Source organism: Schistocerca cancellata, chromosome 8 (genome assembly GCF_023864275.1).
Source record: "Schistocerca cancellata isolate TAMUIC-IGC-003103 chromosome 8, iqSchCanc2.1, whole genome shotgun sequence".
In the NCBI taxonomy this organism is placed as follows: domain Eukaryota; kingdom Metazoa; phylum Arthropoda; class Insecta; order Orthoptera; family Acrididae; genus Schistocerca; species Schistocerca cancellata.
Genome location: NC_064633.1, coordinates 185,911,568 through 185,931,876, shown reverse-complemented (window position 1 = coordinate 185,931,876; position 20,309 = coordinate 185,911,568). Strand labels below are relative to the sequence as shown.

Below are 20,309 nucleotides of genomic sequence, written 5' to 3'. Positions count from 1 at the left end.
CGTGACTTCAAGAACTACAAGAGGAGGTGGTACCCACGAAAAGACCGGGAGATACGGAAAGATTTCAGTTACACTACATCGTGGTTTGCAAAGATTCCGAAGTCAGATATCGGATTGTAAGGCGTACCCAGGAGCAGATATGGACTCAGATCACAATGTACAATTGATGAAGAGTAGGCTGAAGTTTAATGGATTAGTCAGGAGGAACGAATGCGCAGAGATGACTGATACGAAAGCAGTAAGGAGTAGTACGCTGGAAGTACTCTAAGGCTACAGATAACGCGATAATGATTAGGTCAGTAGCCACTTCAGCTAAAGAGGAATTGACATCTCAGAAAGAACAGTCACAGAAGTTGGAAAGAGAGTCATAGTTGCACAGTAGATAACTGCCAAGAAACCATTGATAACAGAGGCAGTGTTACAATTGATCGATGAAAGAAGGAAGTACAAAGATGTTCAGGAAGAATCAGAAACACAGAAATACAAGTCACTTAGTAATAAAATAAATGGGAAGTACAGAGAAGTTGCGGCGAAATGGCTGCAGAAAACGTGGGAAAATCGAAAAAGAAATGATTGTCGGAAGGACTGAGAATATAGAAACGTCAATCAATCATCGGTGAAATTAAAAGCAAGGGTGATAACATTATCAGTGCAATGGGAATTCCACTGTTAAATGCAGAAGAGAGAGCGGATAGAAGGAGAGAGTGCATTGAAGGACTCTATGAATGGTAAGGCTTGTATGATAACGTGACGGAAAAGAATCAGGACTCGATATAGAAGAGATAGGGGACCCAGATTTAGAATCCAAATTTGGAAGAGCTTTGAAAGACGTAAGGTCAAATAACGAAGAAGGAATAGATAACATTCCATCAGAATTTCTAAAATCATTGGAAAAAGTAACATCAAAACAATTATTCACGGTGGTGTGTAGAATGTATGAGTCTGGCGATATACCACCTGATTTTCGAAGAAACAACATTTCGATTGCAACGGCCGACAAGTGCGAGATTTATCACACAATCAGCATAACAGCTCACGCATCCAAGTGGCTGACAAGAATAATATACAAAACAACGGAAAAGAAAATTGAGGATACGCTAGATGACGATCAGCCACGAGAGAGGCAATTCTGACATTGCGGCTGGTAATGGAAGCAAGACTAAAGAAAAATAAAGACAAGGTCATAGATTTGTCGAACTGGGAAAAGCGCTCGGCAATAACAATTTTGGTAGATGCTCGAAATCCTGAGAAATATTGGGGTTAGCTATAGAGAAAGATTGGTAATGTTCAATGTTTACAAGGACCAAGAAGGAACACTAAAGGACGAAGATCTAGAACGAAGAACTCGGATTAAAATGTGTGTAAGACAGCGATATAGTTTTCGACTCTATTGTTCAATACATACATCCAAGAAGCATTGACGGAAATAATATGAAGGTTAAAGAGTGAATTAAAATTCAAGGTATAAGCATATGAATTTGTAAGGTGGCTATAATTTCGCACCTTAAAATGACTCATCTACATACTTCTCCGTGATTTACAATCGGAATTAGGTACCATTTGATAGGTTGTACATCGTATATACAAATACGAAGACTGACATTGTCACGTACACTTGGTAAATAGTTGTTAACGTTTATTGCATGAAATGTGATGGATTGTCTTTATTATCAAAATGGCGTAATGAACGATTGCTGGTGCTAGTAGAGATTGGAATGCCAGTGGAAACGAAACGGCAGGCGTAATTCAGGCCCTGGATGGAAAATCCCGGTCAGGTGTGTTGGTCCAGCTTAACACAGGTTGAGTGACAGGAAATGACCAGTTTGAGATCCTGGCTGCTTAACACAGTAAGTAGCCCACGACGGACGGTAGGGCCACCTGAGCGCTGAAGCACAATAGAGCAGTGGCTGGCCGGTTTTGTAGCTCGGAAGAATCTGTAGAGAGGAGAATATTCCGTGGTTTCCGGAATATGAGTCGCCTTTTGCAATCTCAGGAGATTTTTTAGTTTGTGAACGCTTAGGCATTGTAGTGTTCGAACTTATACGATTCTGTACTTCGCCTCTGGATAGGGAGTCGTTCTTAAGTACGCAGCGTTCAATGATTGAGAGCACTTCTTTTTCTTCTTGCCTGAACAGCTTACCCTTCATATTCCACTTCCGTCCAAGGCTACATCCTATATAAATACCTTCACAAAAGACTTCCAAATCCTTAAATCTTCTGCTAGCACAATTCGTTTAGGAGCACTTTTCTTCCTATTGCCAGTGTAGATCTCTACTTAGGCAGTAGTTCGCTATTTTGCTGCACAGACACAGAATACTCATGGACTGCTTTTAGTGTCAAAACACAAAGGAATTAAAGATATCAGCTGCTAGTGGGCACTGGTTTATATTAACAGGGCAACAAAAAAAAAAAAACAGGACCAAGAAAAAAAATGAAATAATCATTTGGCATTGTTGGCGGGGAGGCCGCGTTCGGCCGCATGCAATGCAAGTCTTATTTCTTTTTGCAGGTGAAGCCACATTGGGCGACAACACAACACCCAGTCCATGGGGAGGGGGGGGGGGGAAAAGCCGGAAGTCGAACCCGGGCCTGCAGCATGATAGGCAAGCACTTTTTCACTCAGCTAAGCAGTGAGACAGCAGCTTCATAATTTGTGCCGGACTGGTACCGAACTCATGTCTTCTGCTTACTAGCCATTTGCGTTGACCACTACGTCATCCGGGCCCACTGGTCACCACAACCCTAGCAGGCCTCCCGTCAGACCTAATTTCCTTAACTTATACCACACATTACTGATGTAGCGCCCCCTGCTCATTAGCCATGGTACTCGCGGCGTCTCGCCGACTCCATAAAAGTTAGAGCTCGGTGTGCATCTTCACTGAAGGGCCCACTGACATAAATTAATGCCCACTGGCAGCTTATGCTTTCTGTAATTTTTTTGCTTCTTAATATATAGTGGTTGCAGGATCAAAACGGTATCTATCCTTTCGGACATATAGTGTATACTTTTAGTTTCTCATTTCCTAATAAAGTTCTACCAGTGTTACCTAATTTGACTACATTCCATTACCCTTCTTTTACTGTTGTTGCTGTTCATCTCTTCTCAAAACACTAAACATTTCGTTCAAACTGCTCTTTCAAGTTCTAAACTACTTTGATTGAGTTACAGTCTCACTGGCAAACAACAAAAATTTCATATTTCATCTGAACTTCAATTCCCTTTCTAAACTACTTGTTGCTTCCCTGTACCGCTAGTTCATTGTACAGACTAAATAATATTATCGAGGGGATACAATGCTGCTTCATCCCTTCTCAGCTTTCCCTCCATGACTCTTTGACCTATAGAGTGGTTTCTGCACAAGTTGTAGATACATTTTCGCAACCAGTAGTTTTCCCCTGCTAGCTTGAGAATTTCGGGGACAACATTCCAGTCAACATTGTGAATAAATAGTTGCCACTATTATAGCTACAAACCTTCTTATTATCATCTATGGTGTCAATGAACACATTAAAATTAGTTTAATTTACTAAACAACAGTACCTGTGTTATTACAATTCAATATTCCTTCGGATATACGTGCACTGCAGGGACAACAGGCATAAAGAAATATAGGAAATGTATTGCTAATTGCGGATATGAACCACCGTCGGCTGTATAATGGAATGATGACAGTGAAAATTTGTGCCGGACCGGGACTTGAAACCGGATTGACCGCTTTAAGCAAGCATTTGCCGCAATCTCTTCGGCTATCCGTGCTCGAATCACGGCCAGACACAAAATTTCATATGTCGTCGTCCATCTGTAACAAACTGCACTCGTTCGTTTCGTATATTCCCATCCAAATGGTTCAAATGGCTCTGAGCACTATGGGACTTAACTGCTGAGGGAATCAGTTCCCTAGAACTTAGAACTACTTAAACCTAACTAACCTAAGGACATCACACACATCCATGCCCGAGGCAGGATTCGAACCTTCGACCGTAGCGGTCGCGCGGTTCCTGACTGTAGCGCCTAGAACCAAATGCTCCTTAGGACACGCAAATTTTCACTGTCGTCGTTCCAATATACAGCAGATGGCGGTTCACACTCGCAATTGGGAATACATTTCAACTATTCCTTGATGGCTTGCAGTGCCTGTTTCTTTGGACATGCATGTGTGTGCGAATGAGCATTGCATTGCATTTCCTAATAACACAGGCACTACTATTTCGTATTTATCCACCAATACCAAGCAGAAGTATTGAATAGAATTGGGGAGAAGAGCAGCTTGTGGCACAACTTGACTATAAGAAGGGATCGGTAGGTAGGACATGTTCTGAGACATTGAGGGATCACCAATTTAGTATTGGAGGGCAGCGTGGAGGGTAAAAATCGTACAGGAAGACCAAGAGATGAATATACTAAGCAGATTCAGAAGGATGTAGGTTGCAGTAGGTACTGGGAGATGAAGAAGTTTGCACAGGATAGAGTAGCATGGAGAGCTGCATCAAACCAGTCTCAGGACTGAAGACCACAACAACAACAACAACAACAACAACAACAACAACAACCAGGCAGCGCCAATCAGTTAAAACGTCTTCCCCTATACGCGAGTTGTATGATGTGTGTACGAGCACAGGCTGTGAGGCGTGAACGACGACATGCGGAACTTCGGATCTGGCCATGGGTCGTGCACGTACAACGAAAACGGTTAAAGGCAACCCCTTAACTAAAGCGGGAAATCCGTGGTCAAGTCCGGTCCGGCACAAATTTTCAGTGTCATCATTCCAATGGCGCGGAAGCACTTATCGCCGCGTGGCGTGTCGTTCTCTATGGGTTAAGAACTGCGTCGTTTGGCGGGCATCCACCCCGGAAGACAGGTGGGAACTGGCGAAACTCGGCCAGAAAAAGCTGTTACCTGGGCCACACCTGTCCTTTTGCCCACGGGTGACGCCAGGCGCCACTAGAAAGCAATAAACTGCGTCGCCTAGTGACCGGACGCAGGATGCTGCCGCCTCGTAACTGCACACTCACATTATGCACAATACTCGACTAAAGGAAAAGCTGCTCTTCCAAATGGTGCAACTTAAATTAAAATCAGAGGTGACCTGTATAAATATATTTGCCTCCAAATTTGGTCAAATGTAAGGTTCTGATTTTTTGAAGGTAACTTTCTGGACGATTACCATTAGGAATTATAAAAAAAAAGCACTTCATTATTACACTGGCTTGCCAGGTAGAACATACACACAAAGGCAGATTAACAAGGGGCAAAAAGGCTTAGCCCTTTAATAAGGGATTACCAAAGTTGACCTTAAATTTCTTGTCACGGAATTTACCCCTGACTTTGAACAGTCTTTTTTAATTTTTTTTTCAATCTTTACTCATTATAATATTATTTTTGAGTTCTCTGCATAAAACTGATCTAGAGACCTAGATTTGTAAATGCGGAATACCTTACATGCATAGCAATGCAAGTACAAACTTAGCTGTATAGAAACGGGTGGTCCATTTCACTTTTGGTCTCATCAAACGCAGAATATATTCCTCTATATCGTTTGTATGAACCTTTTTATTGATAGATGGATTGGTTTCAACGATATTACCAAAAAACAGAGGTTAAAACGGAAGTTTTTCATGAGCTTGTAAAATTGGTCCAAATTTGAAGAGCACTAGTATGGAAACGGGTGGTCCAAAAAATATGCGGATGGTCTCATTCAATGTAGATTTTCATGCCCTACAATTTTTAATTACACTGTTGTTGTTGTGGTCTCCAGTCCTGAGACTGGTTTGATGCAGCTCTCCATGCTACTCTATCCCGTGCAAGCTTCTTCATCTCGCAGTACTTACTGCAACTTACATCCTTCTCAATCTGCTTAGTGTATTCATCTCTTGGTCTCCCTCTACGATTTTTACCGTACACGCTGCCCTACATTGCCAATTTTGTGATCCCTTGATGCCTCAGAACATGTCCTACCAACAGATCCCTTCTTCTTGTCAAGTTGTGCCACAAACTCCTCTTCTCCCCAATTCCATTCAGTACCCCCAGATTAGTTATGTGATCTACCCATCTAATCTTCAGCATTCTTCTGTAGCACAACATTTCGAAAGCTTCTATTCTCTTCTTGTCCAAGCTATTTACCGTCCATGTTTCACTTCCACACATGGGTACACTCCTGACACTTAAATCTATACTCGATGTTAACAAATTTCTCTTCTTCGTGCGGTTCTAGGCGCTACAGTCTGGAGCCGAGCGACCGCTACGGTCGCAGGTTCGAATCCTGCCTCGGGTGTGGTTAGGTAGGTTTAATTAGTTCTAAATTCTAGGCGACTGATGACCTCAGAAGTTAAGTCGGATAATGCTCAGAGCCATTTGAGCCATTTTCTCTTCTTCAGAAACGCTTCCCTTGCCATTGCCAGTCTACATTTTATATCCTCTATACTTCGACAATCATCAGTTATTTTGCTCCCCAAATAGCAAAACTCCTTTACTGCTTTAAGTGTCTCATTTGCTAATCTAATTCCCTCAGCATCACCCGACCTAATTCTACTACATTCCATTATCCTCGTTTTGCTTTTGTTGATGTTCATCTTATATCATCCTATCAAGACACTGTCCATTCTGTTGTACTGCTCTTCCAAGTCCTTTGCTGTCTCTGACAGAATAACGTCATCGGCGAGCCTCAAAGTTTTTATTTCTTCTCCATGGATTTTAATACCTACTCCGAATTTTTCTTTTGTTTCCTTTACTACTTGCTCAATATGCAGATTGAATAACATCGGGGAGAGGCTACAACCATGTCTCATTGTCTTCCAAACCACTGCTTCTCTTTCATGCCCCTCGACTCTTATAACTGCCATCTGGTTTCTGTACAAATTGTAAATAGCCTTACGCTCCCTGTACTTTACCCCTGCCACCATTAGAATTTGAAAGATAGAGTTCCACTATGTTTTCGATATTGTGAGTCATTTACGAGATATAATCAAAAAACCGAAAAATACCCCTTTTTCGGGTACATTTTTGCCCCCCACCACTTTTCCACAACTCCGCCGAGAGGAAAAACCTAACATAGTCTTATTGGGCCACAAATGGCGAGATTAACGCAATAAAACATTCTGTATCAATTATTTCTGATTTATATATGACGGTAGTATCTGTTCCCGAAAGAACAGTTACCGTGGATGACGATGCAGCTTTGCTAGAATTGAAATGATAATTAAATGGACACCCTAGCTGCAAGCAGGCGTTGATATACTTCATTGGGGACATGGTGAAAATGTCTGCCCCGACCGGGACTCGAACCCGGGATCTCCTGCTTACATGGCAGACGCTCTATCGATGTGCGCCGCCGTGGGCACAGAGGATGGTGCGTCTGCAGGGGCTTATCCCTTGCACGTTCCCCGTGAGATCCACATTCCCAACATGTCCACACCACTACATTCGTAGTGCGCCAAATAGATGTTTGCCAATCATACTCATTACTCGTGGCAGATTAATCTACCAAGTCCCGTACGAGTTCGGGCATAGCGTGTGCGTTCGCACAAGAAGGTCAGTGGCCGGGAAGCCATATTTTTATCTATATATGATGGCTCAGATGGATGGAGCGTCTGCGATGTAAGCAGGAGATCCCGGGTTCGAGTCCCGGTCGGGGCACACATTTTCAACATGTCCCCAATGAAGTATATCAACGCCTGCCTGCAGCTAGGGTGTCCATTTAATTATCATTTCATTTCTAGCAAAGCTGCATGGTCATTTACGGTAACTGTTCTTTCGGGGACAGATACTACCGTCATATATAGTTAAAAATATGGGTTCCCGGCCTTTGACCTTCTTGTGCGAACGCACACGCTATGCCCGAACTCGTACGGGACTTGGTAGATTAATCTGCCACGAGTAATGAGTATGATGGGCAAACATCTATTAGGCGCACTACGAATGTAGTGGTGTGGACATGTTGGGAATGTGGATCTCACGGGGAGCGTGCAAGGGATAAGTCCCTGCAGGCGTGCTATCCACTGTGCCCTCGGTGGCTCAGATGGATAGAGCGCCTGCCATGTAAGCAGGAGATCCCGGGTTCGAGTCCCGGTCGGGGCACACATTTTCAACATGTCCCCAATGAAGTACATCAACGCCTGCTTGCAGCTAGGGTGTCCATTTAATTATCATTTTATTTCTGATTTGTCCAATTTTCAGGTTCAACCTTGCTGGACTATACATAATTCACAATTGCAAATTCATTTCCTATAGTTTCATTTAATTTCGACTACAAATTTGGCTGCAGGCCGTCTAAAACTATACGGCAGATAGTTTGTCGCAGTGGACACGTTAGGCTCGTCGCGAGCGCCGCACCTGAATGATGAGCGCGCCGGGCCGCGGCGTCTCGAGCAGGTGGTTGCCGAGGAAGCGCAGCGCGCGGATGCGGTTGGCCGGCCGGATGGCGAGCTGCTGCACGGCGTCGATCTTGTTGTTGACGACGTTGAGCGTGCCCACGTGCGTCAGGCCCTCGAGGCAGCCGGCGCGGATCACGCCCAGGTCGCTCTCCTGGATGGACAGCACGTGCACGTGGCTCAGGCCGCGGAACGTGTGCGCGCGCAGTGACTTCAGGTCCATGAACGCCATCTTGATCACGCCCACCGTGTCCAGCCCGTTGAAGGCGTCCACCTCCACGTTGCGGATGCCCGACGGGAAGATGAGGCGCTCCACGTTCGTCATGCCGGAGAACGCCGACGTCTCCACCTGCGACAGACGGTAGTCAGTGCACCTCCTGTCGGTGCAATGCAGTTCACTCCGCCCTTGTCCGTTCCCACACCCAAAATATGAAGGAAAGAGGGTTTGCTAGGTCGACAGCCAGCTGGAAAACCGGTAAATAATCTACAGTGGGACGGAAGTGTCTTAAATGACTTCTTTTTTTTTTTTTTTAATCAGAAACGGGTGCAAAAATCGGCCATGATATGACTGTGGACGCCGCTTAAGGCTCGTAAGACTCGTGTACAAAACGGGCTGTAGTTGTCAATAGGCTGTTTAGGTTTTTATGTTGAGTAACGTCACCTAGCGCTCTGTATGAAAATCACTGGATGTGCTGTGTGAAGTCTGTGGCTGGTTGGCATTGTTGGAATAGTCGCCATTGTAGTGTTGGGCAGTTGGGTGTGAACAGCGCGTAGCATTGCGCAGTTGGAGGTGAGCCGCCAGAAGTGGTGGATGTGGGGAGTGAGATGGCGGAGTTTTGAGAGCGGATGATCTGGACGTGCGTCCATCAGGGAGAGTAAATTTGTAAGACTGGATGTCATGAACTGATATATATATATATATATATATATATATATATATATATATATATATATATATATATATATATATATATATATATATAATGAATTTTGAACACTATTAAGGTAAATACATTGTTTGTTCTTTAGCAAAATCTTTCATTTGTTAACTATGCCTATCAGTAGTTAGTGCCTTCAGTAGTTAAAATCTTTTATATAGCTGGCAATATTAGCCCTCGCTGTATTGCAGTAGTTCGAGTAACGAAGATTTTTGTGAGGTAAGTGATTCATGGAAGGTATAGGTTATTGTCATTCAGGGCCATTCTTTTGTAGGGATTATTGAGATTCAGATTGCGTTGCGCTAAAAATATTGTGTGTCAGTTTAGTGTTGATCAGAATAAGCAAAGAGAGAAATGTCTGAGTACGTTCAGTTCTGCTCAGCTGTTTGAAAACCAAATTATGTAAGAGATTTATCAGCACAGTAATTCATTAATTTTTCTAAGGGGATTTTTCAAAGTGAGACATGAAGCCAGATGCGCCAGCAATCGCGGCATGTGAACTTTACCAGGAAAGCCACTATTACTATGAGGAAGAAGAATCCGCAACTACAGCTTAACGATCCTATCGCCGAAAGAAGGTTATTCGATCTGGTAAACGTCCTGTGATAAGTGTCACTGTGAAGAAAATGACCTTGAAGATCGAAGCTACGCGTTGTTTAGACGATCACTCCCGTAGTGGGCGACCAGACACAAGTGGTACTGCTGCTCGGACAGTTCTGGAAGAAATGAAGACTTCAGCGGGTTCATCTCCGCACGGGGCAGTCAACGCTTGTGAAATCGCACGTCGCACCGGTGTTCCACGTACTACTGTTTGGAGAGCAGTAAGGCGTACACACCAATGCTATCCGTACAAAATCCAGCATCGTCATAAACTGTTACTACCGATTCTGTGACGCCGAGAGCATTTGCTGTGCAGGCACTTCAAAAAATAGGGGAAGATAACAATTAGTTGTCTATCGTGTTGTGGTTCGACAAAGTCCATTTCGCACTCCGAGGGTCTGTGAACATCCGAAACTGCAGAATTTGAGCTACCGAAAATCCTGGAACTGTCGCGGAAACCCTACTGCATGACGGGAAAGTTACGGTGTGCTATAGACACCATTTCAATCGTGATCGGTGTAGATTTACCATATCAGTCGTGATAGGAACTTTTACTTCGAGGAACTGCATTGTGCCGCTTTTCAGACTGTCGGTATGACCGGTGCATAGTACGCCGATATGTCACAAAATCACAGCATCCCTAAAAAACTAAAAAAAAAAACAACATCCGAAGAAGCCTTGAAGGGCCAACGGTACCGTTCGGCAGCCATGTCACGGTCAGCCCTGAGGCGTCACCGGAAATGGAGAGGCATGTGGCCAGCACACCGCTCTTCCGCCCGTTGTCAGTACTCGTGACTGATGCCGTTACTTCTCACCAAGCAACTCCTCAATTGGCTTCAAAAGTGGTGAGTGCACCCCGCTCGCCAACAGCACTCGACAGACCAGGTAGGTGACCCATCCATGTGCTAGCCAAGTTCGACAGCGCTTAACTTCAGTGATCTGACGGGAACCGGTATTACCACTTCAGTAAGGTCATATCATCCCTAGAATGACTGATAAACAACTGTTTTTATGCAGAATAGCGCTCCACCCTATATTTCCACGCGTGTGAATGGTCTCTTGTGCGCATAGTTTGGTGAGGATCGCGTACTGAGCCGTCACTAACATTGTGCTTGACCTCAGAGGTTCCCAGATCTGAATAAGTGTTATTACTGGTTGTGTGGTTAGCTGCAATCGCAAGTCTACCGCTATCATCCGATCTCATTAGGAATCCGAAAAGATAACATCTGACAACAGTTTCTCACCACACCTACTGATATGCTGTACAATGCTGTTCACAACACTGTCCGTTAACTACAAGCATTGTTGATTAATGACGGCCGAAGTGTTCAGTATTTGTCAAAATGAATATCGCCTTTGCTAAAAATCAATCGTTATGCAGATTATTGCTTTTGCATCACATGAAGGGCCATATATTGATCACTTCTAAACCTTTCTTCTGTTTCTTTTGTTTCAATAAACCCCATGTTACTTCAAGCATTTATTCCGTGAAGTAACGCATTCTGGATCACCCTGTATTTACTGCGTTGGAAAAAATATAGTCCATGGTACCAAAGGTGGCTGCAGAGGACGAAACCTGCCGAGGAAGAGAGATATTGCAAATAATACAACAACTAACTGTGCATGAGGGATGCAGATGCCACACTGAGATGAAGAGTCTGATATGGTTACGAAAATTGTGGAAGACTCCACCAAACCAACGTTTTGCAAACGTTTTGCATCACCCCGGTTCCCAGAACTCCTGAAGATTGACTTTGACTGTGGATACTGTTCAGAGATGTCACTAAACCCGCGCAAGGATGCTAACAACGACGCAAGAGCAGCGCCTATTAGACGGAGGGGGTCCGACAGCCGATCAGTTACAGTCATTCCACCGGGTAGGAGGTGCACGGCTCGTGTTGTCTGTACTTCAACCATGCCTAGACGGTCAATACCGCGATTCGATCGAGTCCACATTGTTACTTCGTGCCAGGAAGGGCTCTCAACAGAGGGAGTGTCCAGGCGTCTCGAACCAAAGCGATGTTGTTCGGACATGGAGGAGATAGACTGGGACAGGAATTGTCGATGACATGCCTCGCTCAGGCCGCCCAAGGGCCACTACTGCAATGGATGACTGCTACCTACGGATTATGGCTCGAAGGAACCCTGAATGCAACGCCACCATGTCGAATAATGGTTTTCGTGCAGCCACAGGACGTCGTGTTACAAGCTGTGAGCAATAGGCTGCATGATGCCCAACTTCACTCCCGACCTCCATGGTGAGGTCCATCTTTGCAACCACGACACCATGCAGCGCGGTACAGATGAGCCCAACAACTTGCCGAATGGACCGCGCAGGATTGGCATCACGTTCTCTTCACCGATGAGTGTCTCATATGCCTTCAACCAGACAGTCGTCGGAGACGTGTTTGGAGATAACCTGGTCAGGCTGAACGCTTTAGACACACTGCCCAGCGAGTGTAGCTGGATGGAGGTTCCCTGTTGTTTTGGGGTGACATTATGTGGGGTCGACGTACGCCGCTGCATGGAAGGCGCTGTAATGGATGTGTGATATGTGAATGCCATCCTCCGACCAATAGTGCAACCATATCGGCAGCATATTGGCGAGGCATTCGCCTCATGGACGACAGTTCGCGCCTCCATCGTACACATCTTGTGAATGACTTCCTTGAGGATAACGACATCGCTCGATTAGAGTGGCCAGCATGTTCTCCAGACATGAAGCCTATCGAACATGCCTGGGATAGATTGAAAACCGCTGTTAATGGACGACGTGACCTACCAACTAGTCTGAGGGATTTACGCCGAATCGCCGTTGAGGAGTGGAACAAACTCGATCAACAGTGCCTTGATGAAACGTTTCAGTCAGTTTTTAACAAGGGGACAGTCCAGTTATAAATCGCCAACTCTACATGGAGATAATCCTTTCATATTAAACACTTGAAGATATTAATAGGTTCTTCTGCGGGCACTTGGTACAACGATTTCATATTTATCATTAAAAAGAGCAAAATGTGAATGTTATGGAGAATGTTCAAAGATGAGACAGGAACGTTCATTTGAAGTAAAAAACTTCATATGGACATATCCCGTATTCAGAATATTTTTCGAGAAAGAACGGATTTAATATACATTTGCTTTTGAGCTAGTGCCGCATACGTATTGAACCATGTGGAAATAATCGTATATTACTTACAATACGGCGTGCACACACTTTATTCAACACGTAAACGTCACTACAGATATTCGGATTTAGGTTATGATATGTTCGATATGCCCGCCATCGTTGGCGATGATGTGGCGCAGACGAATAGCCAAATATTCGTGAACCGGAACATCGAAGCTGTCGGTGAGCTCCCGAATGGCTGTTTTCAGCTTAGTAATGAATTGGGGGTTATTGCTGTACACCTTGACTCTAATATAGGCCCACAAGAATGAGCCACGGATGTTCAGATCCGGAGAATATGGCCGCCAATCGAGGCCCATGCGAATGGTCTCTAGGTACTCCGGAGCTAGAATGCGGTCCGCAGAGTGCTCCTCCAGGGCAACAAGCACTCTCCTGCTCCGATGGGGTCGAGCTCTCTATTGCATGAATTACATCTTGTCGAAATCAGAGCCACTTTGACTAATGGTGATGAAATCATCTTCCAAAACCTTCACGTACCGCTCGGTAGTCAGCGTGCCATCAAGGAATATCGCACCGATTATTCCGTCACTGGACATTGAACATCACAAAGTCACCCGTCGAGGGTGTAGAGACGCGGATTCCCAGTCCCCCAACTGCGCAAATTTTGTTTATTGACGAGCCAATCCAAATGAAAGTTGGCATCATCGCTAAACCAAACCTTTCTGGTCATACTAATTCCTATAATGCCCCAGGACGAATCGTGCAGTTTGAACGCCCTAGCGAAAAAAAGTCGATTTTATTTCATATAGTTAAATAATTTTCTTACCCTGCCAACGTCTCTTGACATTTAATTGTAACCTCACCTGCCGCGTTGGTTTTAGCCTCTTTCTGCCATTAAGTTAGTCGATCGAACGCACAGTTGTCTGCTAACTGAGTTTGTGCACGCGTTGGCTAAGATGTCCCACATGTACGCTAATAAAGAATACGTAGATATGGTGTACGTTTACGGCTTCTGGCACGGTAACGATCCTGTTGCTGTCGAAGAACACGCCGTTTCCGACACTTCGAATTCCTGATCATAGGATGTTTACCCAGAATGTTCAGCGCATTGAGTGAAACAGATATTCTTCCAAATTCCCATTTTTCTACTGAATATGTACTTCAACAACCTGTGCAGTGACAGCAACGCATTGTTGAAATCGCGTAGTGATTCTACCAGCACACGGCGACTTTCTGCACGTGTTTCATAAAGTATAGAGACGACTGTGTTAAAATATAAGGTGAGTGAGGAGGAAAGGTAAGTGTTTTGACGGGTGATACCATTACAGATTCTGAACAAAAAACTTGATGTGGACCTATGCCCTATTCCGAATGGCTTCCGAGTTAGAACACTTTTGCCGAGCGGTTCTAGGCGCTTCAGTCTGGAACCGCGCGACCGCTGCAGTCGCAGGTTCATATCCTGCCTCGGGCGTGGATGTGTGTAATGTACTTGGGTTAGTTAAGTTTAATTAGTTGTAGGGGACTGATGACCTCAGATGTTAAGTCCCATAGTGCTCAGAGCCATTTGAACCATTAAGAATATTTTTAATGTACATTTCTATTTAGTTTCTGTATTACCCACTGTCATTGTTTACAACGTACCACAGTAATACAGAGGAAGTTGAGACGAACATTTTGATACCGGATGCTTTTGGTGTATCAAACCAGAAAACTACCTCAAACTGGCCTACAAAAAGTACGTAAGCTACAATGCACCCGCGTCGCGCTAGGTTTTCAATATTCCCACGATCTCTCCGCCCCAACTGTTAGTCCTGGACTGAAAATAAATAGGACCTTTCTTGTAGCAAATTTAATTTAGTTTAATTGTGTACGGAGGGAGACACGTCTTTATTGGAGTGTGCGGTTTTCGAGTTATTAAAGAAAAACGTACAAAAATGGTATTAAACGAGTTCTATCTCGGAAACCATTCGCAATTGGGCATTGTCCGTATCAAGTTTTTTGTTCAGAATCACTAATACTATCGCGTCTTAAAGCATGTACCTTTCCTCCTGACTCACCCTGAATGGTTTTTTCTATTGATGCTTTGAAAAATGAATGTTGTATGCTTAAAAATTGTTGTACACGTGTATTTGTGTAAACCTGACGATGCACTGAATAATACAGAAAACTAATAACAACGTACATTAAATATGTTCTATCTCGGAAACATTTGGATTAGGGAAGGCTTTTGCTTCAAATGAGTATTCTTGTCATATCCCATTATATTAACCACTCCTCCAGGAACACGCCGTGTAAACAAAGCTACAGCACTGTTTAGGTTCACACTTCATTCTTACTGTTTTACACCAATTGTAACAAGAAACGTAAGTTCATTAGTATTAACGGCATCACTTCGTTACGACGGGGACGTGTGACTTTTGGTTTACTAATACAATCTGGTGAACTCATCATTTAGTGCGGTGTATAATTTCAGCGTGCAGGAAACAAAATTAAGGGAAATTGGGCTTTCTCGGGGAATTTCAGTGGGCTTTTCGTGTTATCAGTCGAGTCGTGGCGTTTCCACGTTCGTCATCTTTCCCTGAAGATAACGAGTAGCAAACTCATCGAAACGTTGTGATAGCAGGACGCCAAGACTGGGGTGATAACGAGAGAAGATTTTCCCGACAAACAACTTGCAAGTAAAGCGTCGCACAGTTTTTATGTGCACGTGGCTGCGCGCAGGGCGCTTACCTTCTGCATGGGGTTGTTGGTGAGCAGCAGCAGGCGCACGCTGGAGGTGCCGGCGAACGCGTAGCCTTCGACGCGGGTGATGCGGTTGTGCGCCAGCAGGATGGCGGTCAGGTTCTGCAGGCCCGCGAACGCGAACTGCGCCACCGTCGTCAGCGGAGTGTGCTGCCGCGTGGGACAGAGAAAAGCAGAGACGCATCCGTCAGTTCCCTGCCACCAGTCCCACATCTCCTGCCACAGGCTACGCTATGTTTCATTCTAATTAGGAAAGATTTTACCTCAATATAGTCGAAAATAAGTGGTCCGGACACATCTACTTAGCGGTGTGTGGCATCCCGTTTCACACTTATGTTGGCGACGATGAGTCAGGCCGTGGGCTCCGCAAGGCACTGTAACCATTGGGCAGTCGTAAAGGGTTCACCACCCTGCTGGAGCAAGTGTAATCTCGATGTATTGCTCACTTGCTAGAACGACAATTCACAGGCGCTGCCTGAGACATAAAATATCTTTGTCCCTGTCAAAAGAGAGCTGCAATAGAGTCGCAGGTCAGAGCAGTCTCTGCCGCAGTTGCAGTCGCTCGCTGCTACAGTGTAGTTGTAGTCTGTCACTGGTACAGCGCAGTTTATAGTTAGTAGTTGTTAAAGTCAGCCGGCCGTTGTGGCCGAGCGGTTCTAGGTGCTTCAGTCCGGAACCGCTCTGCTGCTACGCTCGCAGGTTCGAATCCTACCCCGGGCATGGATGTGTGTGATGTCCTTAGGTTAGTTAGGTTTCAGTAGGTCTAAGTTCTAGGGGACTGATGACCACAGCAGTAAATTCCCATAGTGCTCAGAGCCATTTGAACCATTACACGTGAAAACTGAATATATTACAAATTTGGGACAACTGGCGCTGACGAGTCATAAAATAAAAGATTGAAGCAAATTCATATTAACATCTCAGACAAGTGACTCAACTACGCGCACGGCAATAAAAATAATAAAATTTACCTTACAATAGATTGTTGCCTTAATTACACTGTTGATTTTTCATTATATTAAAAATTATTCATTCGTTCATCATCATCTCATTCCATAGTATCATTTAGCTCTGCGGCTGATCACAATTATTATTCAGTTGCATAAAATAAAACTTTACAATTTGTTGTGTACTGTGGCTTTAACAACTACTAACTATAAACAGCACTGTATCAGCGACAGTCTACAACTACACTGTTGCAGCGAGCGACTGCAACTGCGGCTGAGGCTGCTCTGACCTGCGACTCTATTGCGACAGGGGCAAAGATATTTTGTGTCTCAAGCAGCGCCTGTGAATTGTCGTTCCAGCAAGTGAGCATTACATCGAGATTACAATTGCTCCAATAGGGCGGTAAACACCTTACACAGTCATCCTAGTTTATGACTGCCCCAAAGGCTCTCACCACTAATGGAAATTTCTAGGACCTGGTTCAAAATAGTGCCTGTCTTGCTCGAGGGCCATGTCAGATAACTTGCGAACGAGGAGGCCACAAGCACCGTCATTCCAAAACAAATATCCCCCACTGATGAATAACTGCACCAGCTGCCAAAACAACCGTCTAGAGGCAATGATGATGATCACAACGATGATAACGTGTTGACATGGACGCACAACAGCAATATTAGTGCCCATAATAAATAATTATGAAACTACACTCATGCTCATATATTAAGGATAATGCTGATACATGGTGAAACAACGCTCTGGTTGGCGGTTTGCGGGTTTAAATCACCTCCGGGCATGACCATGCGGTGCATTTGACGAGCGGTCGTCGCACGGTGGCGCTGGCAGCAGTCCACATAGGCTGAGGTGTGTTGGTGCATGTCAGAGTACGGTGCAGCGAGTAAGTATGCAGACGTTTTCAGACGTGCTAATGGTGACTGTGTGTTGAAAATGGCTCAAAGAACACATATTGAGGGCGTTATGAGACGTACAATACTAGGGTGACTGGAGGCTGGTCAAATACAGTAAGTCGTAGGACGGGCCCTCCGTGTGCCACAAAGTGTTATCTCAAGATTATGGTTCAAATGGCTCTGAGCACTATGGGACTTAACATCTGAGGTCATCAGTCCCCTCGAGCTTACAACTACTTAAACCTAACTAACCTATGGACATCACACACATCCATTCCCGAGGCAGGATTCGAACCTGCGACCGTAGCGGTCGCGCGGTTACGGACTGAAGCGCCTTCAACCACAACGGCCGGCTCAAGATTATGGCAACGATTCCAACAGACAGGAAACGTGTCCAAGTGCTACAGTACGGGACGTCCACAGGGTACAACACCACAAAAAGACCGATACCTCACCATAAGTGCCCGCATACGGGCACGGAGTACTGCAGGTAGCCTTGCTCGGGACCTTACCGCAGCCACTGGAACAGTTGTCTCCAGACAAACAGTCTACAGACGACTGAACAGACGTGATTTATTCGCCCGGAGACCTGCAAGGTGCATTCCACTGACCCCTGGTCACAGGAGAGCCCGTAAAGCCTGGTGTCAAGAACACAGTACATGGTCATTGGAACAATGATCCCAGGTTATGTTCACGGACGAGTCCAGGTAAAGTCTGAACAGGGATTCTTGCCGGATTTTCATCTGGCGTGAACCAAATACCAACCCTTAATGTCCTTGAAAGGGACCTGTATGGACGTCGTGGTTTGATGGTGTGGGGTGAGATTATGATTGGTGCACGTACACCCCTGCATGTCTTTGACAGAGGAACTGTAACACGTCAGGCGTATAGGGACGTCATTTTGCACCGGTATTTCCGCATTTTCAGGCGTGCAGTCGGTCCCAGCTTCCTCCTGATGGATGATAACGCACCGCCCCACCGAGATGCCTTCGTGGAGGAGTAAATTGAAACAGAAGATATCAGGCGAATGGCTTTGTCCGCCGCTCGTGGTCTCGCGGTAGCGTTCTCGCTTCCCGAGCACGGGGTCCCGGGTTCGATTCCCGGCGGGGTCAGGGATTTTCACCTGCCTCGAGATGACTGGGTGTTTGTGTTGTCCTCATCATTTCATCATCATCCAGGAAAGTGGCGAAATTGGACTGAGCAAAGATTGGATAATTGTACGGGCGCTGATAACCACGCAGTTGAGCGCCCCACAAACCAAACATCATCATCATCATCATCAGGCGAATGGAGTGGCCTGCCTGTTCTCCAGACCTAAACCCCATCGAGCACGACTGGGATGCTCTCGGTCGACGTATCTCTGCACGTCTTCAAACTCCTACGACACTTCAGGAGCTCCGACAGGCACTGGTGCAAGAATGGGAGGCTATACCCCAGCAGCTGCTAGACCACCTGATCCAGAGTGTGCCAACCCGTTGTGCGGCCTGTGGACGTGTGCATGGTGATCATATCACTTATTGATGTCGGGGTAAATGCGCAGGAAACAGTGGCGGTTTGTAGCATATGTGTTTCGGAACGGTTTTCTCAACTTATCACCAATACCGTCGACTTACAGATCTGTATCGTGTGTGTTCCCCTATGCTATTAGCACCAGTTTTGTGTAATTCACGGTTGTGTGGCACCACATTCTGCAATTATCCTTAATTTATGAACATGAGTGTAGAACGGATGAAAAATGTGGAGTGACACTTGTCAGGATACGAAATGTGTTGACATTTATGTGGAGACCAAGAAGTTTTGGTAGATTTCTGCTTCCACATTTCTTGGCTTCGCAGACTCACCATCAAACAATCGATTTACAGTCTGATCTAGAGCTCGGGCTCTGCTGCATATCGGTCTGTCAGCACGGCAAGGTATTCAGTGGCCGGACAGAGCTACTGCACCTCATCAGCCTCACTGGTATGAGGTTCCTTTGGTTCCATAATCGGCTGCTTCGACTGCACCTTACTGTCCCTCACGGCTAGCCACTCCTACCACTGGCGTGGATATCCGATTCAACAGCCAAGTGACAGCCTGTGGAGGACTGGCACACTGTACGACGTTATGTTTCCTGTAGATCTCCTTGCTTGCTAGCTCTACTTGTTCGGTTCCCCACATTCCTAAATGTCCCTGGTATCAAGGAGAATGAACGTGCTACCGTTACTGCTCAGAAATAAGAAACGAAAGAATATACAATATTCATATGTTTATTGGATGTGGTCCGTCTTTAGAAAAACTGAATTTTGTTTTTTATCCGCACATGTTTACTGCAGTTGCAGCACCTTGAGTGGGCTTTTACTTTATTGCTGTTAAATATAAAGAACGTTCTTTACTCTTTGTGTGCAAGTAAATATTATTTTCTAAACCGTGATTACAGATATTTGAAGAAACACATAAAATTATGAATTCATACCTTTCTACCACATGGTGTGGTTTTCCTGATGCATTATGTTGCTACAGTGACTGTTTTGTTTCACATTTTGTTATCAGCAACCACATACACGTTAAAGTAGACAAATTATTTAAGCCAAAATTCCGATTTCAATATTGTTGTGTACATTCCTCAAATTAATTAATTCTGCCTGGAAGGTTGTGTGTATGTGTGTGTGTGTGTGTGTGTCTTCGCATTATGTTTCTCTTAC

At 45.0% G+C, this 20,309-nt stretch overlaps 1 protein-coding gene and 1 non-coding gene across 2 annotated transcripts in view; one reads left to right on the top strand and one right to left on the bottom strand.

Moving 5' to 3' along the window:
- The window catches only part of LOC126095458 (insulin-like growth factor-binding protein complex acid labile subunit), a gene marked incomplete at its 5' end in the record, with an annotated part of 79,461 nt that overhangs the window by 40,432 nt on the left and 18,720 nt on the right, over positions 1–20,309 (bottom strand). Inside the window, 2 exons of the mRNA XM_049910250.1 lie at positions 8,331–8,717; positions 15,764–15,925. Of these exons, the coding sequence (XP_049766207.1) occupies positions 8,331–8,717; positions 15,764–15,925 (549 nt within the window). The remainder of the gene's footprint in view (positions 1–8,330; positions 8,718–15,763; positions 15,926–20,309) is intronic.
- Trnat-ugu (transfer RNA threonine (anticodon UGU)) lies at positions 8,001–8,075 on the top strand. Its single transcript has one exon. It is a non-coding gene; the product is annotated as a tRNA-Thr (tRNA).